Source organism: Typopeltis vanoorti, chromosome 22, assembly GCF_054136105.1.
Source record: "Typopeltis vanoorti isolate ZY-2024b chromosome 22, IOZ_Tvanoo_1.0, whole genome shotgun sequence".
In the NCBI taxonomy this organism is placed as follows: Eukaryota; Metazoa; Arthropoda; class Arachnida; order Uropygi; family Thelyphonidae; genus Typopeltis; species Typopeltis vanoorti.
The window spans coordinates 60782094-60802596 of record NC_143570.1 but is presented as its reverse complement, the minus strand read 5'-3'; the positions used below and the strand labels follow the sequence as shown (position 1 = coordinate 60802596).

General features: G+C 37.7%; 1 protein-coding gene across 1 annotated transcript in view; it reads left to right on the top strand.

The window, feature by feature from the left end:
* Positions 1-20503, top strand: part of LOC150094452 (neuroglian-like) — a 479168-nt gene that overhangs the window by 178507 nt on the left and 280158 nt on the right. The window contains exon 7 of the mRNA XM_090412472.1: positions 17572-17759. Within this exon, the coding sequence (XP_090268598.1) occupies positions 17572-17759 (188 nt within the window). The remainder of the gene's footprint in view (positions 1-17571; positions 17760-20503) is intronic.

Below are 20503 nucleotides of genomic sequence, written 5' to 3'. Positions count from 1 at the left end.
CCACATGATATATTGTTTACAAACAAGTTAAACAGCAGGTGACCAAGAACAGAACCCTGGGGCATGCCACTGGTTAGCCTCCTTTTTTTGAGACACTGTTCCATCATACACAACTTGCTGGTATTTTATTTCAGAGAGCCAATCTCTGATCCATCTCTTAGATGGATCAGAGCCAATCTAAGATTACCAATATACTATCTATTCCTATCCTCTGTAGATTGTACACCTACTTATGATGTGGTAATCTATCAAATGCTTTTGCAAAGTCTAAGAATATCACTGTATATGATTCTCCCTTATCTAACACACTTGTCAGCTTATCATAAAATACAAGTAAATTACTAAAACAGGACCTACCCTTTACAAATCCATGCTAACCATCATAAAGAATGCTATGTCCATCAACCTTATCCTGTATTCTATTCCTTACCAATCTCTCCAACCAGCCGATCTCCTCTCATACTGCATACTATTCATCCATTTCACTCCTACTCTATTTACACACTTAATCCTTGGTATGAAGTCATACTTTGCTTTTGTGAGACACTGCCTTGCGAGCTCCATGCATTGTCAACATCTTTTCTGCTCTGCTCATCTACCAAACGTACTGATGCTAATTGACTATAGTAACCTTTTTTTTTTCCATCACTTTTTCATTTCTGTTACTGCCAAATCATTTTTCATTTGGCAGTAACCTTTTCTTGTTTCATCACTTCCCAAACAAGTACCTCATGGTCACTCTCACCAACTGGCTGCAGCAGTGGTGCACCCAGGGAGGGAGCCAAGGCCCCCCCCCCAAAATAAACACTAGAAAATTTTCCAAAAATGTTTTCCTAATTTAAATTCATTTTTTTATTTATGTTGTGTCTTCTATTTCTATACTACTTATCATGTATTGGCGATCACTGCAAATGCTCAGTCATAGGTCATATGCCATGCGTAGTGTGTATTCTTAAATAGTCTACTCAACCCCCCCCCCCCCAAAAAAAAAGATTAAATCCTAGTGTGCCACTGGGCTCCATTGTCAACACTTCATTGACAACTACATCTTGTGAAGTTATCACCAAATCCAAAACCTTAAAGACTAGTTGCTTCATTCACATGCTGCTTAAGATACTCATCTTTCAGAAATTCCACAAACTCGCTCTTCTTGTTCCCATGCACTATCTCCTCCTTTCATTCTATATTCCTGTAATTAAAGTCTCCCGTCAGGATCACCTTCTTTTTACATGCCCAACTAATTTGCCTAAGCATTTGATAATTGGTATTCTCTGCATTCCCTGGCCGAGAACAGCATCCCATCAGATATACTAACCTGTTTATTTCTAATTCACACCACACAGATTCAAAATATGTGCATGCACTATCAACTTCCACAAATTTTTGGACATAATTCCTCTGCAATCATTAACAGCATTCCCCTCCTCTCTTCATATTTCCATCCTTCCTGAAAATTGTATATCCTTTTATTCCTCACATCCTTCTGTAATTCTTCTGTAATCATTAACAGCACTCCCCCTCCTGTTTTTACATTTCTATCCTCCTGGAAAATTATATATCCTAATTATATTCCTGACATCACATCCTCTTCAGACAACCAAGTTTCACTTATTCCAGTTATCTTTGGGCATACCATCTCAATCACTTCAAACTCTGCTCTCTTATTTCGAATACTCCTTACCTTTGTGTATAAACATAGCAATCCCTGTGTGTTTGAGGCCATTATTGTGACCATTTGTTTCTCTGTCCAATCTCAAGAATTCATATAATATTAGTGAATACTGAATGTTTTGATGCATTCAGTTCTATTTCAGTTAGTTCATACTGAAGATGGGTATGATATATGGAAAAAATTATTATAATAAATACTTCTTTTACATTTGGAGAGAGTTTTGTATAGTGATTCTCTTATAAGAATGATGAAATCATGCTTCTTTGGTGCAAAGATTAATGATGTTAGCGAAGCTAATTAGAATGCAAAAAGGTAAAGTGAAAGAGTTGATTATTTTATTTTAACAAATGATTTGAAAAGAGACAAGCACTTCATGAGGAAGGACATGAAAGTGTTACTGAAAGTAATGTAAGAGTTAAGATAGTGAGTCTGTTGCCATATTATGACAGAGTTGAGAAGTGCCATGATAGCAAATGAGTCAATGTGCAGGTCATGCAGGATTGATGTGGAGTTTGTAGAGGTGTGGAGTGAGTTTGATGGACAAAAGGACCTATACAAGGTGGATGGTTTGCATTTAAATGATTTGGGGTCGAGTCTGGAAATAGTATTGTTGAATGAAGTGAGATTGGAGGTACAAAATTAGGAAAACTAATTTTTTTTTGAGGGGAGAGCTATTGAGTGAGTACACAGATACCAGTGAGGCAGTAAGCATAAGTGAATATAGTCAGTAAATGTAAGAATATGCAGAACTTCCCAAGTTGCTAGCACTGGTAACAAACCAGAATGGAATAATTAGTATAAAGTGTAAGGATAGTGGTGGGCCTGGGAGTGGGGGGGGGGGGCATTGCACTTTATGTGCAGTAATGCCAGGAGGGAGCATTCAGAACAAGAGGGAGTTTTTGTTATTGATTAGTTCATCTTGGCTAAAAGTTATTGGCATTAGTTAGACATGGCTGACAGAAGATGATATAGTTAGTTGGATAGACTGTGAAGGGTATAGTATTTTCAGGAAGGATAAAGAGAAAAAAATAAGGTTAGGGGTATTGTTGATGATAACTGATGAGCTGTAAGCAAAGAGAGTAGGAGTTCAACTGGAGACCAGTGAAAATAGTCCATTTGAAGCCATCAGGGATAGAGGCCAGCAGCACAAAATGTTGTTGGTTGCTGCCATAGATCAGGAGATGTGAAGAATCATGCAGATAGTATGCATCAGCAAATAAGCTCAATGAGTGGAGGGCATTTAATTATTGTGGAACAGGTTTCAAGTGTGGGAACATAGATTGGACACACACAAGAGGAAAGAAACAGAATTTATAACCGTCAGATTTTAGGGAAAGACAACGTATACTAAAATATTAATTAAAAAACTTTAATTAATACTTCCTATATTTCAGTAATGTTACATTACCATCTTCAGGGAACATAAAAATAATATGTGCATGCAGGCACTGACAAACATGGCTGAAGAAAACAACTGAAGTCGGTCCTAGAGTCCTAAAGATGCCCCATAGTGGGCTAAATTGGGACATCTTTGCAACAGCAAAGACGACCCAATTTAGCCCACTATGGGGCACCTTTAGGACTCTAGGACTGAGTTCAGTTGTTTTCTTCAGCCATGTTTGTAAGAACATCAGCCAAGACGACCCAATTTATCCAACTAGAGGGCATCTTTAGGACTCTGGGACTGACTTAAGTTGTTTTCTTCGGCCATGTTTATAAGAACATCAGCCCAACAGCCAAGACGACCTAATTTAGCCCACTAGAGGGGCACCTTTAGGACTCTAGGACTGATTTCAGTTGTTTTCTTCAGCCTGTTTGTAAGAACATCAGTCCAACAGCCAAGATGACCCAATTTAGCCCACTAGGGGGCACCTTTAGGACCTACTTCAGTTGTTTGTCTAGTGTTAGTGCCTGCATGCACATATTATTTTTATATTCCCTGAAGATGATAATGTAACATTACTGAAATATAGGAAGTATTAATTAAAGATTTTTAATTACTATTTTAGTATATATTGTCTTTCCCTAAAATGTGACAGTTATAGATTACCAACGTATAAGTTTGTCTAAAAGAAACATAATTTATGCAGTTAATAAGGAATAATTACCTGAGGTAGGATGTGATGGAATATACTAGGTGTTTGAGAGTATTAGATGTAAGTGAATCAGAGAATTTGTCTGTAACCAAGATAACTACATTGCTTCCAATTGGTGAGAGTGATTATATAGTCTGGGAAGTTGCTAAATATGTGGAATTTTCAGTTAACAGGGAGGTATATGTGAAATTACAGGACAGTTAGTATGCCATTTAGGAGATGTCTTGAAGCACTGCCATGGGTTGAGAAAGTGGAAGGACTGGATGTTGATAGTGCATGGGAGGTGGTAAAGGAGTGTTTGAGGGAAATAATAACACATTGCATACCTAGAGTCATATGGGAGTTAATTGGATGAATAATATAATTAGGCAGGGGCTACAAAAAACAAAAAAACTGGAGGGAATTTAAAGAGGAAGGTTGCCAGCAGGCACATGAACGGTACAGAGTAGAGGCCAGAACTAAAAGAAGAATGAATTATGGAAGAATAATTTTAATGAATTCCAGTGGTTAGGGAGATAACTGAAACAGGCAAAATAGTTGATTTACTAATTGTACACTTTTCAAGAGTATATCATTCAGATGAAGATACTGCAGTAACAAAAGATGCAAGGGCTTAGAGTATTATAGAATTTGATATGAATACAGCTGTGGGATTAGATGGCATTCCAGCTGGAATTTTATGAGGAGGTGCTAGGAAATTGGCAGTGCCTGTGAGCACACAAATCAGCTTTGGGTTGGTACCAAGGTTGTTGAAAGAGAGGAAAGTAGTTCCATTGCATAAAGGAGGATCCAAGACTGAGGTACCAAATTAACATCTCAGGATAACAACCAATCAACATCTCAGGAGTCGTAGTCAAGGTATTGGAGAAGGTTAAGAGAAAAATACAGAAATAGGTAGTCAGGACAGGATACTGTATGGAAGGGAAATCTGGTTTTGGAAACTTTTTTTTACTCACCTTTTATAATAATGTGACAACTGAGTTAAATGAAGATAATGTACTGCTGGATGTTGCAAAAGGTTTTGACAGGATACTGCATGGAATTATCATCAGTAAATTGCATCACATGGGAATAGATATAAAGTTGGTGCAGTGGATAAGAGGGGTTGATGGAAAGATACCAGACAGTAGTTTGTTCAAGAGTAGTCCAATAGAAGGCCTGTGACTAGTGGCATGCTGCAATCCTCTGTTCGTGGGCCACTACTGTTTAATTTGTACATTAACTATGTAGGAAATTATCTGAGAAGACCTATTCAATTTTTTGCCAATAATGCCAAATTGGATAGAGCAATAGTCAATAACGATTATGTTAATATTTTGTAGAATGAGTTAAATAAACTAGCAGAACTGACAAAAGAGAATGGATGTCAGTTTAATGTGGCAGAATGAAAGGTTTTGCATTTTGGGGATGAAAAGACTACCTGCTTTGTTCCATACTGATGGAACTATACTCCAGGAAATTGATGAAGTTGGGTATTTTGGGGTATTTAGTGAATAGGGAATTAAAGTTTAGAGGGCATATTGCAAAAAGTGGCTAAAACAGCTCATCAGATTACTTGGCTTAAAAGATATATGATATCTTCTTATAGGGCTTTGATAAGATCCCCATCTTGACTTCTGTTATGCACAGATCTTGTCACCTGGGTTTCTTGGGCATGAGGAGAAGGAGGTGAGGGTGGGAGGATTCCGAGGGAAATTACTAAGATGGTAGCAGGTCTATGGAATGCACAAGGATAGATTGAAGATTTGTGGATTACAGAAATTGGTTGATAGTTGGAAAAGGAGTAATATGATTGAGATCTACTGAAGGGTTTTTACAGGATTAATACAGAGCAAATTTTTCAGAACCAGTCTGATGGAGAACTGGAGACCCTCCTTGGAAATTTAGCAAGGGTGTGAGGACTAGGTTGTTTCCCTGGAGAGTAATGAGTGAGTGGAACGATTTGCCAGAGTCTGTTGTCTGTGCCAAGACTATGAATGAATTCAAAGCAGATTATGAAAGATGTTGCACAAACATCGGATAGTGCTTGGCAAAAGGTGTAGGGCCTCCCTCGATGAGTCTATGGACTCTATGGAGTTGCCCACATAATATTAAGTTATCTGTTTTAATTATTTACTGAAGTACTCCATATTATCCATTTCGTAATGGAAAATTTACAATGAAAGTTGATATTTTGCTACATTGCCTCAGTCTGTGATAAGAGAAATGATCTTTCTGTATCGCATCAGTGAAAAATTGTTTTACAACTAACGACAGCATTATCTTGTTTTTTTTTTTTTTTGGCAGTTCTCATTCTCTCTCTCTATTGGACTTTAAATGATAGCCTACTCTACATCAGTTTTCATCATTATAATGATGCACTCTTCTATGATTGATAAATTTATTTGTTCTGTTAATCACATATCTGTACTTGTTTTGTCATTTAGACTAATTGCAGTGTACATTAAAAATGATCATGGAATGTGACTGAAAATTTTGTATAATAAGTAATTAGTATTTGTGTTCCAAGCTGCCATGGAGTATAAATACGTTGAAAACACTCACAGATCACAATAACTATCATACCTTATCTTAAATGTATTCACTGTTGGAGCACTCACTACTCTGGCATTCACCAGGTTCTGCTCATTCACCACCTGCCTGGCAAAAAATCTCATTTTACTTTCTTACTCACATGACTTTTGTACAGTTTCCTGGGATGACATCGCAGTCTCACATCACCCATTATCCTATGCAATAATTCCCCCATGTATTTATATGATAGGCTCCTCTGACCATCTTAATGTCTCAGTTATATCACCTCCCCTCCTATCCACCAAGCTATGAAGACCACATTCCCTCAACCTGTTCTCATGCTCAGCATTCCAGTCCTGAGACAGCCTTAGTTATTGCCTCTGTACTCTTTCTCTCGCCAACATTTATTTATTGCAATATAGCCAGGTGACTAGATCTGTTGTTTGGTACATGTTTTCTTTGTTGCGACGTTCTCTCTTGGCCTGAATACAGTATTCCAATTTCTAACTAATAATGTACAAGAGCTAGAACAATTAGGAGCTTATTGACGGGGCCGCCGATTCTCTTGTTCCTTCTGTGATTTGATTCCCTTTTCGAACACAGAGAAAATTTATATTTTCTCTGTGTTTGCCTCCGTAGTGCAACTGGAAGAACGATGGTATGTTGCGCCCTTCGATTAGAGATGACCTAAGTTCGATTCTCATCATGACGGGAGGAATCTTTATATGGACAATTTTCAGTTGAAGGTGAGTTAGCCGATCTCATACGGAGGTAGCAGGATTTTTTCTCCCAGAAACTCGGATTTTTCATCCTGCATACAGGATGAAAAATCCTGTATGCAGGATGAAATAACAAATCGGCCCTTTAGAACACACACAATTTACAGACAAAAATACTAGCTGTAGTGGTGGTTGTGGGCAGTAGATGACGTTGATGTAGGTGATTGGTAGTAGAGGTTTGGTGTAGTAATGGAGACGGAGAGTTGTACAGTAGGTGTCCTTCCGTGATGAGTCTTCGGACTCCTTGGAGGTGTCACGAATAATAATAATATTTTAGCTGCGTCACTCTGTGTCAGGAGGTTGCAAGAACAATATCAAGGAATCAGTGATCAGCAAGTACAATACTACAGTGATCTAAATTGGAATGAAATATTCTTTAGACAATTTATCTATTTTACCTTAAGTTATATAGCAGTCATGGCTCTCTAATCTTTCCTTGCTCTCGCGTTAATTTTGGGTTCCCACTTAGATCCAAACTATTAAAATGAGTGGTGCAATGAAATGAATTCAGGCAAGCACAAGGTTCAATATAAACAAAACATTTAATGCACTAGCACATGAATTTATACTAATTAAGAAAATTCTAAACATAAGTTAATTGATCATGGGATTAAGTAGTTCTTATTAAGACAATCTCAATCTTACAGTATAATATACTAAGCACGGTTAAATTCTCAACATATAGATTTCTACTCTTCTCAGAGTTATAAGCTTCTCAGCACAACTTATAGACAAAGGTTATCAGTTCAATATACTTCAAATGTCCATTCTGCTTGGTCGTTCAGGATATAACAAAGCACATATCATTAATTACACACCAAAGAATTCTAGAGTCCTATTATTCAATTACTGTAAACCTTAGTAAGTCTATTTCTAACTTATATCACGTTCTCTTGGAACAAGCTTCACGATATCACACTTTTAAACTTGAACAGTCAAGAAGGCATTACTCGTCCACCACAGTACATTCACAAAAGATTTCCTTACTGGGACAGATGAAATACTTTGCCTATTATCACGTGCTTGGGATTGCACTTCCTTGTGTCTCAAGTCCTCTTGCTGGTCTTATCTGTGGATAGGAACTAGTTCATGGAGGGGATGTCTTTCGCTGCATCAAGGAACATAGTCACTATTCTCAGGTCACCGTAGTTTGGTGGGATCCAGGTTCACCGTAACAATTTGGTTGGCTGAGGAACACATGCCTGCTTGCCCTTAGATGACCATCATTCAGGGTTCCTTGAAAGCTCCTGCCATACTTCTCGTCTTCCACAACCACCAGATGAGGGAGTAAGCGAACAGGATAAGAATTAGAGAGTTTTGCTGTCTCCCCAACTCGTTTTATAATTCGCACCTTGTTCTTTCATTGGTTCCCTTTTTCATGAACAGTGCATGTTTCCTCTGTAGCTAGCACCAAAATGTGCACTGGCAGACGATTTCGTTAACACGGCATGGTAACTAGCGCTGACTATTTCATACAGCACTCAATTTCCAATACATATGCTATGCCCTTGGCAATGGTTCACATAAGCGGATTAAGTTCAGAGGTTCCGTGCACAGTTCACATAGGATATATACACTCTACCAAGAATTAGCACATGATAAATAACTCGCAACTACTAGAATATATACAGATATTTTACATTTATGGGGTATATACAACAGTAAGTGAATAATTTGCTATTTGTCTGATGAACAAACCTGGCTCTGGGAATGGCAGACTATGTTATATCCTGAATGAAACACTATTATATTATAATTCTTTTCATTCAGAATTTAACGCTGTGCACGGAAATCCAAATGAGGCCTAATTAGTGCCTTATACAGTGAAACTACCACCTCCTTATGCATGCATATCTATGTTCTTCACATTATCGCAGCAGTTTTCTGGGTTACCCTTACAATTTTCATGATGTGTTCCATGAACTTCAGTTCACTATCCTCCAAGATCCCCCAGATTCCTCACTTCCTCCACCTCCTGAAAGAAAGTTTCTCCAATATGGTAAACTCTGGCCAAAGGGCATAATTAGCAACATTGAAATGACATTCTTCAGCCTAAAGCATCAACCTATTCAAATCCTCTTGTAATAATACATGAGAACTTCCTGACATTTCTCTTTCTAATTTAGCATCGTCAGCAAACAACTGATTATCTCTTACACACTGTGAATTATATCATTGTTATACAAGTTAAACAACAGTGGTCCCAGAATAGAACCCTGTAGTACTCCACTCATCACCTTCCTTCTTTTGCTGGCTCCTATCATTCAACTATCACTGTAACCAGACTACCAAACAACTATTCACCCTAACCTGCTCAATTTCAATAGTACTTTATAATGCAATACTCAATGAAATGCTTTAGCAAGATCTGGATAAATCACTGTATAAGCATCTCCTCTGTTCAATGTACTAGTCACCCTATTATAAAATGTAATCAAGTTACTAATGCATGAATTCCTTTAACATACCCATGCCACTCTCTCAAAAGATTTCCATTCTCATCAATCCAGGTTTCTGTTCTAACACTAATCCAGGTTTCTGTTCAGCCTCTCTAACACCTTTATCACTACGCTTGATATATATATATATATATATATATATATATATATACACACACACACACACACACACACACACACACACATACTGGCCTATAATTTGACACTGCTGACTTTGATTTTCTCTTATGTAGTGGCATTATTTTTCTTTCTTTCAACCCTTCTGGGACTTAATGTTGCCTAACTAAATCAAGGGCACTGCTAGCTCTTTTACATATTCCCCATAGTGTATATGTTGTGATTTCCCATCCAGTCCCACAGCCTTATTAATATCAAGGATACTTAATATTCTAAGCATTCCCATTCTTGAACTTATCTCCTCCTTCCTGTTGCAAACCACTGTATGCAAACAAGTTGGCGCCTGAACTATTTTCAGGACTGGGGCAACTCGTATATAGAAGCTTATGGCCTCACATCACTTGCCTTAGTATCTCATAATGCAAAGCACATATCCTTATGGATATGTATAATGCTATGCATTATGGGAAAGAGTCACTACCCAGACTGGTTTCGACCTTTATTGAGTTCTCATCAGTGGGAGCCAGACCCAGAAGTGATACCAAGGTTAAAGTAAAGCAGAAGTCGTATTTTCATATACGAGTTGCCAAAAGATGTCACACCTTATAGTTCAGGTGCAAACTTGTTTACATACACTTGGATAAAGGATTAAATCAGGTATATAATTTCTTGGTGTCTTCAATTTATAGCATAACCAAGTGAAAAAAACTTTTAACAACTATCTGTAATCCAGAGTATTTTAATAATAAGGTGTGACACCTTTTGGCAACTCGTGTATGAAAATATGACTTCTGCTTCACCTGTCAAGCCAATGTCTTTATTTATATAAATGATGGGGGATTCCAGCCAAAAAAAATTTCTTTCTTGACACCTTTTTCTGGGAAAAGTAAACTTAACAATGAATTGAATTACCAAACATTTTATTGGGAGATTTTAAATAATCAATTTTTCGTAAAGTATTTTCTAAAATTAGAGAGAGAATTCCTTATTCTTTTTTAATTTGGGATCATCGTCATATTCGTTTTTTTCTGTTATCTGATTCTAAAAATTTTGAATACAGACATAAAATTGACTGGGAAAGCACATTTTTAGTGTGTGTGTGTGTGTGTAGACAAGTCAAACTCTCTCGTATATCTACACGAGTGAACTTTTGATGAGATTAGACGTGTTACTTTAAATTGAGCCTGATTTGATTTTATATAAGGCTTTTCAGGAATCTCACATTGCACTGACACAGTTTGATTCCTACTGTCTCCCCCTCTGCATGAAACATACAAGAGGTCTGATGGCCATGTAGGCCCCACCCGCTATGAGGACCAGTGGTGGATATATGGTATTTTAGGGAGGTAGGTTTTCACTCTGTGGCCAAGTGAGTTCTTAACTCCTTTCCCCTTTTTAGTAGGGCATTACAAACTTGTTTTACTTAGCTAGTAGACTTCTGCATGAGTCTACAGGATCTGATAGTAGGCTATAAACCTACAGGATTAACTGAACAAGAGGTATATTTACCAAGGCACTCTTTATCCCAGTATGGACATCACGGACGATATTGTTCAAGTCTTTAGCAAAGATCAGTTGCTTGACCTGTTCAAGAAGATAATTAAAAAGGTTTGATACAAAATTCCCAGGATTTATAAACATATATGCCTAGGTCAATGATCGAGAAGAAGAGGATGAGGATACAGAGGGCGAATTCACAACGGTCCCATCGCCCAAGAACCTTCGACAGATTGACTCCCAGGAAGCACAGGCAACAAAAAGACAGAGGACATCTGAAGATCTTATGGAAGAAGATTTAACACCACAAGTTTCAGAAGACAAAAAGGAAAAGTTCCCACCAGTGATCCTCTGAGACAAAGAAAAGTGGACATCAGTTTCAAGGACTCTTGGTGAACAAAACATCAACTTCTCCAGGGCCAGAAATGCAGATGAGGGAGTTAAGATTTATCCTGCTACTGTCTCAGATTATCACAAAATGACAAAAATGCTGGACAATTCCAAATTGCCCTTTCACACCTTTGCACTAGCAAGCGAAAAAAATCTTGAAGTGGTGCTCAGAGGGTTTGCCAAGGGCATCACAACAGATGAAGTCACTGCCAACCTCATCAGTCAAGGACTTATCCCAATCAGAGTTAGCAGAATGCTGAGATCTGACTAAAGGCCAATGCCTTTAGTACTAGTAGACATCAGCAACACCCAGAAAAGGATATATGAAGTGACAGATATATGCAGGCTGAAAATACAACTGAGCCTCTAAGGAAAAGGGCATCGACAGGCCAATGCCATAGATGCTAAAAGTTTGGACATGTCCAAAATATGTGCAGAGCAGCCTACAGATGCCTAAAATGTGGTGAAGGACACCAGACCAGATCCTGCACCAAGCCAAGAACTACACCTGCCTGTTGTGCTAATTGTAGAGGACCTCACCCCATAAATTACAAGGGGTGCCTTTCCCACCCAAAAAATTGTGGGTCAGCAAGAGTGAACCCTGCTCCCCCACGTAATGACACCATAAGCAACCAAGCAGGTTGCCCTCCTGTTTGGAATTCCTCATCTTCAGCAGCACAGGAAGGCATGCGACCTTCATTCATGACCAAAACATGCACAGAGATGGCATGAAATCTGATTCTTTTATCAAAGAAGCTCCAACCTAGCATCAGTTCTAATCACTTCTCTTGCCACCATGCTGCAGGAATTTCCTCAAAGCAAACTCCTCACCATCTTCCAAAAAGCGATTTTATCTAGAAACTCAATCCATAGTGACAGCACTATACAATGTATAAAAAAACTCGAACCAAACTCACTCATGATAATAGCATGGAATGCTAATGGCCTACTAAACAAAATCCTCAAACTGCAAGAGTTCACTGACAGATACAATCCTGATATAGTCTTAGTTTAACGAAACGCACCTTAGGCCAGCTAATAGCCCAAAATTATGGGGCTTTATGATGTATAAAACAGACTTACTGCCGGTGGAGGAGGCACAGCCATATACATCAAAAACTATTTAAGCCACAACGTCCTGACCGACCCACAGACCAAGAATCTTGAGATAACAGGTACTGAAGTTCACACTAACAACACTGGCAGCATCAAAATCTATGCTGCATACAACCTACCCGGCATCCCACTGTTGGCAGCTGATTTGGATTCCATTCTTGGCTCTACTGACTCCATTATTATGGCTGGAGACTTTAATGCTAAGTATACAGCTTGGTTCAGCTCCACAATCAATGACAAAGGTTGTATTCTATACCATTACTCAACCCAAAACTCAATAGTTATAGCTAGACCTACAGAGCCCACTCATCACAGCCCAGCTGGAAGCTCAGATGTACTTGACATAGTCATTCTCAGAAACATTAGATATCAATATCAGCTGGAAACACTAAATGAACTGTCTTCCGACCTCAACCCCATCCTGCTTAAGCTCGGTATGCTCGAGCAACTCACTCCTCTGCACTCATTTATACCTTGGGACAAAGTCTCTAGAATTCTCCCGGAGCACATTGGTCCAGCCCCTGTTATTCACAATAAAGAGTAGATAGGCTTTGCTGTAAACAATCTAACCAGTCAAATCAAAAAAGTAATAAATTCAGTTACCCAAACTACAGTCTTTCGCCTGATCAGTTGAATCCCCAAGGAAATCATGGACCTAATAAGGGCAAAAAACCAAGCCCAAAAGGATACCACAACACAAGAGTCCCATAAGATAAAACAATACTGAACAGATTAAATCGGTCCGTGAAGCTCTTCAAAAGCACCGAAACCTTGATTGGGAAACCAAATTGACTAATCTAAACCCAGAGGACAACTCCATCTGGAAATTCTTGAGATCTCTTTGCACTAAAAGGCAACTTATATCCCCAATACTGACCAAGAAGGGAGTAGTCCACACTGACAAAGAAAAAGCAGAAGCTCTAATGGACAACTTGGAAACACAATGTAACCCCCTCTTATGGAAATTTAAACATCAACCTTATCTACAAAATTCACTGCCATGTCAAGCAAGTCTTAAGACAACAAAAGGACAATTCAGAACCTATCACACCTACTTCTCCAGCAGAAATATCAAATATTATAGCCCATCTGAACAACAAAAAGGCTCCAGGTGCAGATGGAATCACCAACAGAATAATCAAATTACTATCCAGAAAAGCTATAATTCATTTAGTCCACATAATCAATGCTACTCTCAGATTTCAGCACTTTCCACAACCTGGAAGACTGCCGACATCATCCCTATCAAAAAGATTGGAAAGAACCCCCAACTCCCAGAATGCTACAGACCTGTCATCCTTCTACCCTGTCTTGGTAAGGTCGCTGAAAAAGTTATATTCACAAGGCTTCAATCTGAAACGGACAAGTTAGGAATCATTCCAAACGAGCAATTTGCATTCCGTAAAGACCATGATACTACAATAGATACATAGACTGGTTGAGCAAATCACATAAGGCTACAATTGGAACCTCCATACAGCTGCAGTCTTCATAGATGTTGCAAAGGCTTTTGACAAGGTGTGGCATCAGGGCCTGCTATATAAACTTATAGAATTTAACCTACCAATTAAGCTAATAAAAATGCAATCATATGGTCAAACTGACGTGAATTTTGTAGTGTAGGTTGCATATACAACACGACAGTACACCTAACCTAAATGGGCACGCAGTGTCACTGATATTCGTCCTTTCTTCTATTAGCAACATAACTGTAGATTTCTCTAGGGCTCTGCTTTACTGCTTCAACCAGTTTCTTTTCACATACCAATTTTTCTCTCTCCTTACTATACTCATCGTCTTCCTAGCCTGAATCTTATACTTCTCATGATGCTGAGGGGCACAAGTTCTTTATATCTTCTCCATAATGTCCTCTTTCTCAGAAGATCCTGCATAATTCCATGATTTATCCATTTCACTCTTACTTTTTTTACCTCTGAAACTTAGGGAATACAATCTGACATTGCCATAAGTGATTGATTCTTGACCGAGTCCTAGGTACTGCTGATTTCTCTCCCCTTTAATTGATCAAACCACTGCACCCCACAATCTGTTTCCTTAATTCATCATAGTCCCCTGATCTGTAATTCCACACATCTCTCGTGTTCTTTGAACCTTTTACCTGCTTAGCCACTCCCCGTATCAAAACCAGATGATCACACTCCCTAGTTGGTAACATCTGCTATTATCATTGTATGAGACAACATTATTAAGTCTGACAATCAAGTCTCATGTTTTGCTTCAATGACATGCTGTATAATATAGTTGTTCGTAAGTCACTCATTGTTATCACCCTTCTGATACTTAGTAGTCTCATCTGCTAAACATTTCAGAATCATCTCCCTCTACATTTCCTGACCTGTAGCAACATCCATTTAAATATCTAATAGTTATTCTAATCTCAGTCGCACACCAAATGAGCTCAGAACCATTATTATTACTGCTTTCTTCGAGTTCCCCATTGAGAGGACACAGCTCCTCTGAAATCATTAGTAATATCCCTCCTTCTCTTTTATCTTTTCTGTATTTTTGAAACTTGTCGTAACCATCATATTCTATTCCTGTCAGTACATTATCCTCCGTTAACCATATCTTACTGACACCAGTGATTTGTGGACTGACTGACTCCTTGCATTGGTGTATAAGCACAGTAGTTTTCTCCTGATCACTTCAGCTGGTCTCATATGGATGTGGCAGGACTTTTCCTCCTACCTCTGAGGGATGAAAAACGTGTAAACTCAGGTTTTTCATCCCTCAAAAGAGATAAGCTGGTGATAGGAACATGTGTAGTAGTCAACAGACATAAGAGACTCGCCTCCTAGCCTGAATTGCTTTGCCTGTAAATCCAAAATGACCTAACCCAACACTGGTCCCTGTTTTCAATCCACAATTACTTACCCTGATGATTCAAGTCTTTTGACTGTGTTCACTTTGGCCAACCCTGCATTCCTTGTCTCCCTGTCAACTTGTTTTCCTTTGTTCATTTTCTCATACCATTTCTAGTATCTTACCCTCGTAGTCCTGGCATCTAATTTTCATTTCTCTGACTGGCTACACATTGAACTCCTTTCATCAATGATCTACCCAGCTTCACACCACCACTCTCATTCACATGAGGACCATCTACAGCAAACAGCTCTCCTTGAATTTAAATTTATCCCATACATCCACAGACTCAAGTCTCTACTATCATACCTTAGTAACACTCAGTTCTCATTCACACACACTTCTGCTTCACTGTCTCTAGCAGTACTCACAAATCTCATACTACTTCATTCACACCTCCTTGTTTTGTTCCTAGCATTGCCAACTCCTTTACATTCCCTCTCTTCTTATCATTGCTCCACCTAGAGATACTTTTGACACCTCCATTTTCACATCTTTGACCATAGAGTTCACCTAGAGAACTATACTACTTTCCACCATTACACTACAGTCATTCAGCTTTGACTCATCTGCCACTGGCACCTTCCTTCTTTCACTTCCATTATCTTCTCTAAATGTCTTATCTCACTCTGCATGTGCCTCAGTTCATTCCTCAACCTTATGAGTTCTTTTCTAATATCCTCACTCATGTTCATATCTTTCATCTAGCTTTATTACCATTCTTTATTGTTCTTCTGTCTGCGTGGTTAGCCTAGTGGCTTTGCACTTCGCAACTATATGCCTGAGAAAGGAGTGTCCTGGGTTCGATTCCCATTGCCGACGCGAGGAGCTTAAGGATCTTCCTCAGCCATAGCCAAGTTAGCCAGTCTTGGGCGTAGACAGCAGGGCCCCACCTGCGCAAGCAGGCAAACTTAACCCCCCCAATAGGGACGGGGGAGAAAAGGAAGGAAAGTCCATATGAATAAATAAATAAATAAATTGTTCTTCTGCTGTTCCTCAATCTTTTACATCTTCCTCTGTTTTACTACACTCTGCTGTGCCATTCACGACATTTGTACTACATTCACTATCCCCGACTTTTGCTATGTGCGTATCACTGATGTCATTAATTCCCCATCGATTGCTTCTTTCACCATATCACTCGTTTGCTTTTTCATAATTCTCTCACCACTCATTCAGTGCACTTTCACAGTATTAACTCTCTTCACTAACAAACAGGCACTCATTCTTACATTCTCGCTACTATCGCCCTCACTTGCTGATACATCACCATCCGTTAACTCTGCATTCAAGTTGCACTTTGCGCACTCTCATTTCATCCATCTTAAAAATACGTAATTTATCAACATGATCTAATGAATACATGTGGGACCTCACATTTCACAGAATGGCTAAAAACAAAATTTAACTCGTATATCGGCAAAACCCCAGCATGTATTTTGATGCCTGTCAGTATACCTTGCTGTAATTTAGAGGTTTTATAAGCCAACTCAAACAAATATAAGCCCACATGTTACAAACCATTGTGTGCTTGCAGTTAAGCAAGCACACAACGCTTGCACATAAAAATCCACAATTATTTCCCCCCCCCCCCTTTCAAAAAACCTCTAAACCTGGAGTGTTCTTGTACAGGCCTTCTGCAAACTGCCACATGGCACCTCAAAAACTGGCATATCAGCCAGGCCCAGATACTAATTGGTCTCAGGTTTACTTAACTTCAGTGATTAGATGAGAACTGATGCAAACTGATTTGGCTACAGAATCAAATAATTTTCTTATGTTAATCTGATTTTTATTTTCATTATGAATTCTACTTATGCCTTGTCACAATATTATAATATATAGTGTAGTAATATTTTTTTATAACAGTTGCCATTTGTTTTATAAAAATTGCCTTGATTTACTATTTTTTCAAACAGGCCACAAGTGTAAGTTTGAGAACTGAAGAAATTCAGTTCTCAAACTTACATAGCAGAATATATAGCAGAATGCTACAAATTGTTAATTTTGCAAGAATGTTCATTGCCATTTTTGACTCAATATTACAGGCCATTACCAGAAATAGTATGGCGCAAAAGAGGAGCAGATCTTGAATCTCGACGTTATACATATTCAAATTATGGGAAGACATTAGTTATTCATAGCACTGACTTTTCAGATAAAGGTACATATGAATGTGTAGCAAGTAATGGGGTTGGAACTCCACAGAATCATGCTATGTCAATTGAAGTTCAGTGTAAGTAATTTTTTGTACATTATATTTATATATGTTACTGATTAATTTTGAAACAATTCATTTGCTTTCTGTTGTATCTTTTCCACTTGTGTATTCTGTCCATTTCCTTTTGCCTGCATGTGAAAGGTATGATTCATTATTAATATTGGCTCTTTCATGACTTGTACTTGTCATATTACTACACATCTTCAGATTTACAGTTAGTATTAAAACTGATACTGTGGTCAAATATCAATTTTTCCACAGTACTGTGTCAAAACTAGATAAACCCAATAGAAAGAAGGAAAAAAATATGTCGTCAGTGACATATTATTAACCTCCTCTTAAGATATAATCAACATTTTGGAGAATGTACCTATAATAGGTATATTTTCTACAAAATTATTCTGATAACCTGATGCAGTTAACCTTTTGTTCTGTACAGTAGTTTTTGGTTGGTGCTTTTTTTTTTTTTTTTTTTTTCTCTCCCAGTTATATTGTTTATTAGGTCTCTAGTTTGACTTTTGACATAGCTGTTTTCCCTTTTTAAAGCAGTCTTGAATTCTTCATTCCATTGATGATGTGATTATTTTCTGTATTTTTTTTTTTCTTGACATTTTTGTTTCAAATAATTATTTTGCTAATTTTTTCTCTCTCATTCTATATTTAGGTCATTTCCTTCCCTGCTAGTATCAAACACCTGTTTTGCCAACTACCTTTCTTCTCCCATTCTGTTTAGGTAACCATACTACCTTACATCATTCTGCTTATGCATTCTTATATACCACATACATCCTATAAATTAAAGATACCAAGAAATTATATGCTTGGTTTAATCCTTTATCCAAGTGTAAGCAAACAGAGTTTGCATCTGAACTATTTTCAGGAGACTGGGGTCCCTTGTATATTGAAGCTAATAACTTCACATCACTTGCCTTAGTATCCCATAATGCAAAGCACATATCCTTATGGGTATGTATAATGCTATGCATTATGGGAAGGGTCACTATCCAGACTGGTTTCTACCTTTATTGTGACACTTTCCATACCCATAAGGATATGTGCTTTGCATTATGAGATACTGAGGCAAGTGATGTGAAGTCATTAGCTGCAATATATGAGTTGTTCCAGTCCTGAAAATAGTTCAGGCTGAAACTTTGTTTGCTTACACTTGGATAGAGGATTAAACCAAGCATATAATTTCTTGGTATCTTTCATTTATAGTATAAGCAAGTGGGAAAACTATCAACAACTTTTTCTACTCCAGAGTATTTTAATAATAAGGTGTGATGCCTTTTTGGTTACTTGTATATGAAAATATGACTTCTGCATTACTTCAACCTTAGTATCACCTCTGGGTCTGACTCCAAAGTTTGGCTGAGATGTGTCGATGACATATTTGTCATTTGGTCTCATAACTGCTTAACTTTAAATATGGTCTACTGTACATCAACACACACATGCACGTGCGTGCACACATCATGACATAAACAGAGACTCATACCACCATCCAACATAAAAACTAGATGTGATTAGCATACTCAAATATAGAGCTCTAACTCAAATGTGAGCTATTGAAAAATGATAACCATTAGTAGTAAGGAAAGATATTATTGTATTTATTTTGTGATAGTACTGCTTTTTCAGTTTGCTCTATTTAAATTGATGATTTTTTTGTATGACTGTGGTATTTTGTTAGGATTTTACTGTCTCAGTATTGTCTACACGTGTATCAATTGCATTTCACATGTTGACCACCTGTTTCAGCACTGCACTTAGCTCAACACAATTTAAAGACTACATTATTCATAGCATAGTTGATGATTTTGTGGTTTGCTATGCATTCAGTATGTAAACATCCTGTTGTTTAAAAATGTGGCAACAGCGAGATGTAAATGTGCATATGTACATGAAATATAGGAGGTGCTGGGTGACATAAGTGTCTTGATCTCAGGATTTAGCGGTGTTTAGGGGTGATTTTCAGTTTGTGGATATCAGTAGTCAGAGCAGCGTTACTCAACCTTTCTAAGGCCAAGAACCAGTAAAATGCTGAAAACAATTCTATGTACCACTAAGTTACAGAGGTGTAGCTGGGGGAGGGGAGGGGACGATCTACCCAGGTCTGCACTTTTTTGGCGTTTAAGAATTCTTGCCTTACTGTCTATAAAACAGCAACTGAGTGGTGAAACAGACTTTGACAATGTCATCGATTTTGTGAACAGAAAAGAAAAATAACATTTTAGAATGTTGGAATTAAAGTTTTACTTCAAAAATAAACAGTGTTTTTAATTTATTTCCCTATACATTTTTTTATTTTTATTTATTTTATTTTTTATATTTTTATTTATTTTTATATAATTTATTTTGACTTTTCGTAATTTTTTTAAAAATCTAAGTAGGAATTACCAACATTTTGGAAAAACTGTGCCATTTATAACAAAATAAATCTAAATGCATGTTTTGAATACATATGGAAACATAATTAAATTGGAAGTAAACGATTAAAAGTGTACCATCATTGAATAAAGTTTTAATTTTTATTAAACAAATAAATAATATGATCTAATTATGTTACTACTTACTTTTAATGAGATGGTTGAGCTTCTCAGCCCTTGCAGAGTTGCTGGATATCTGGCTCAATATTGGTCAAATTCAGTCGAAGATCGGCACACACACGAAGATGATTTCTGTATTTTGTTTTTATTTGAAGGAGCAATGAAAATCCTTTCTCAGAAAGACAGGTTGTAGAAACCTGCATTGAGGAT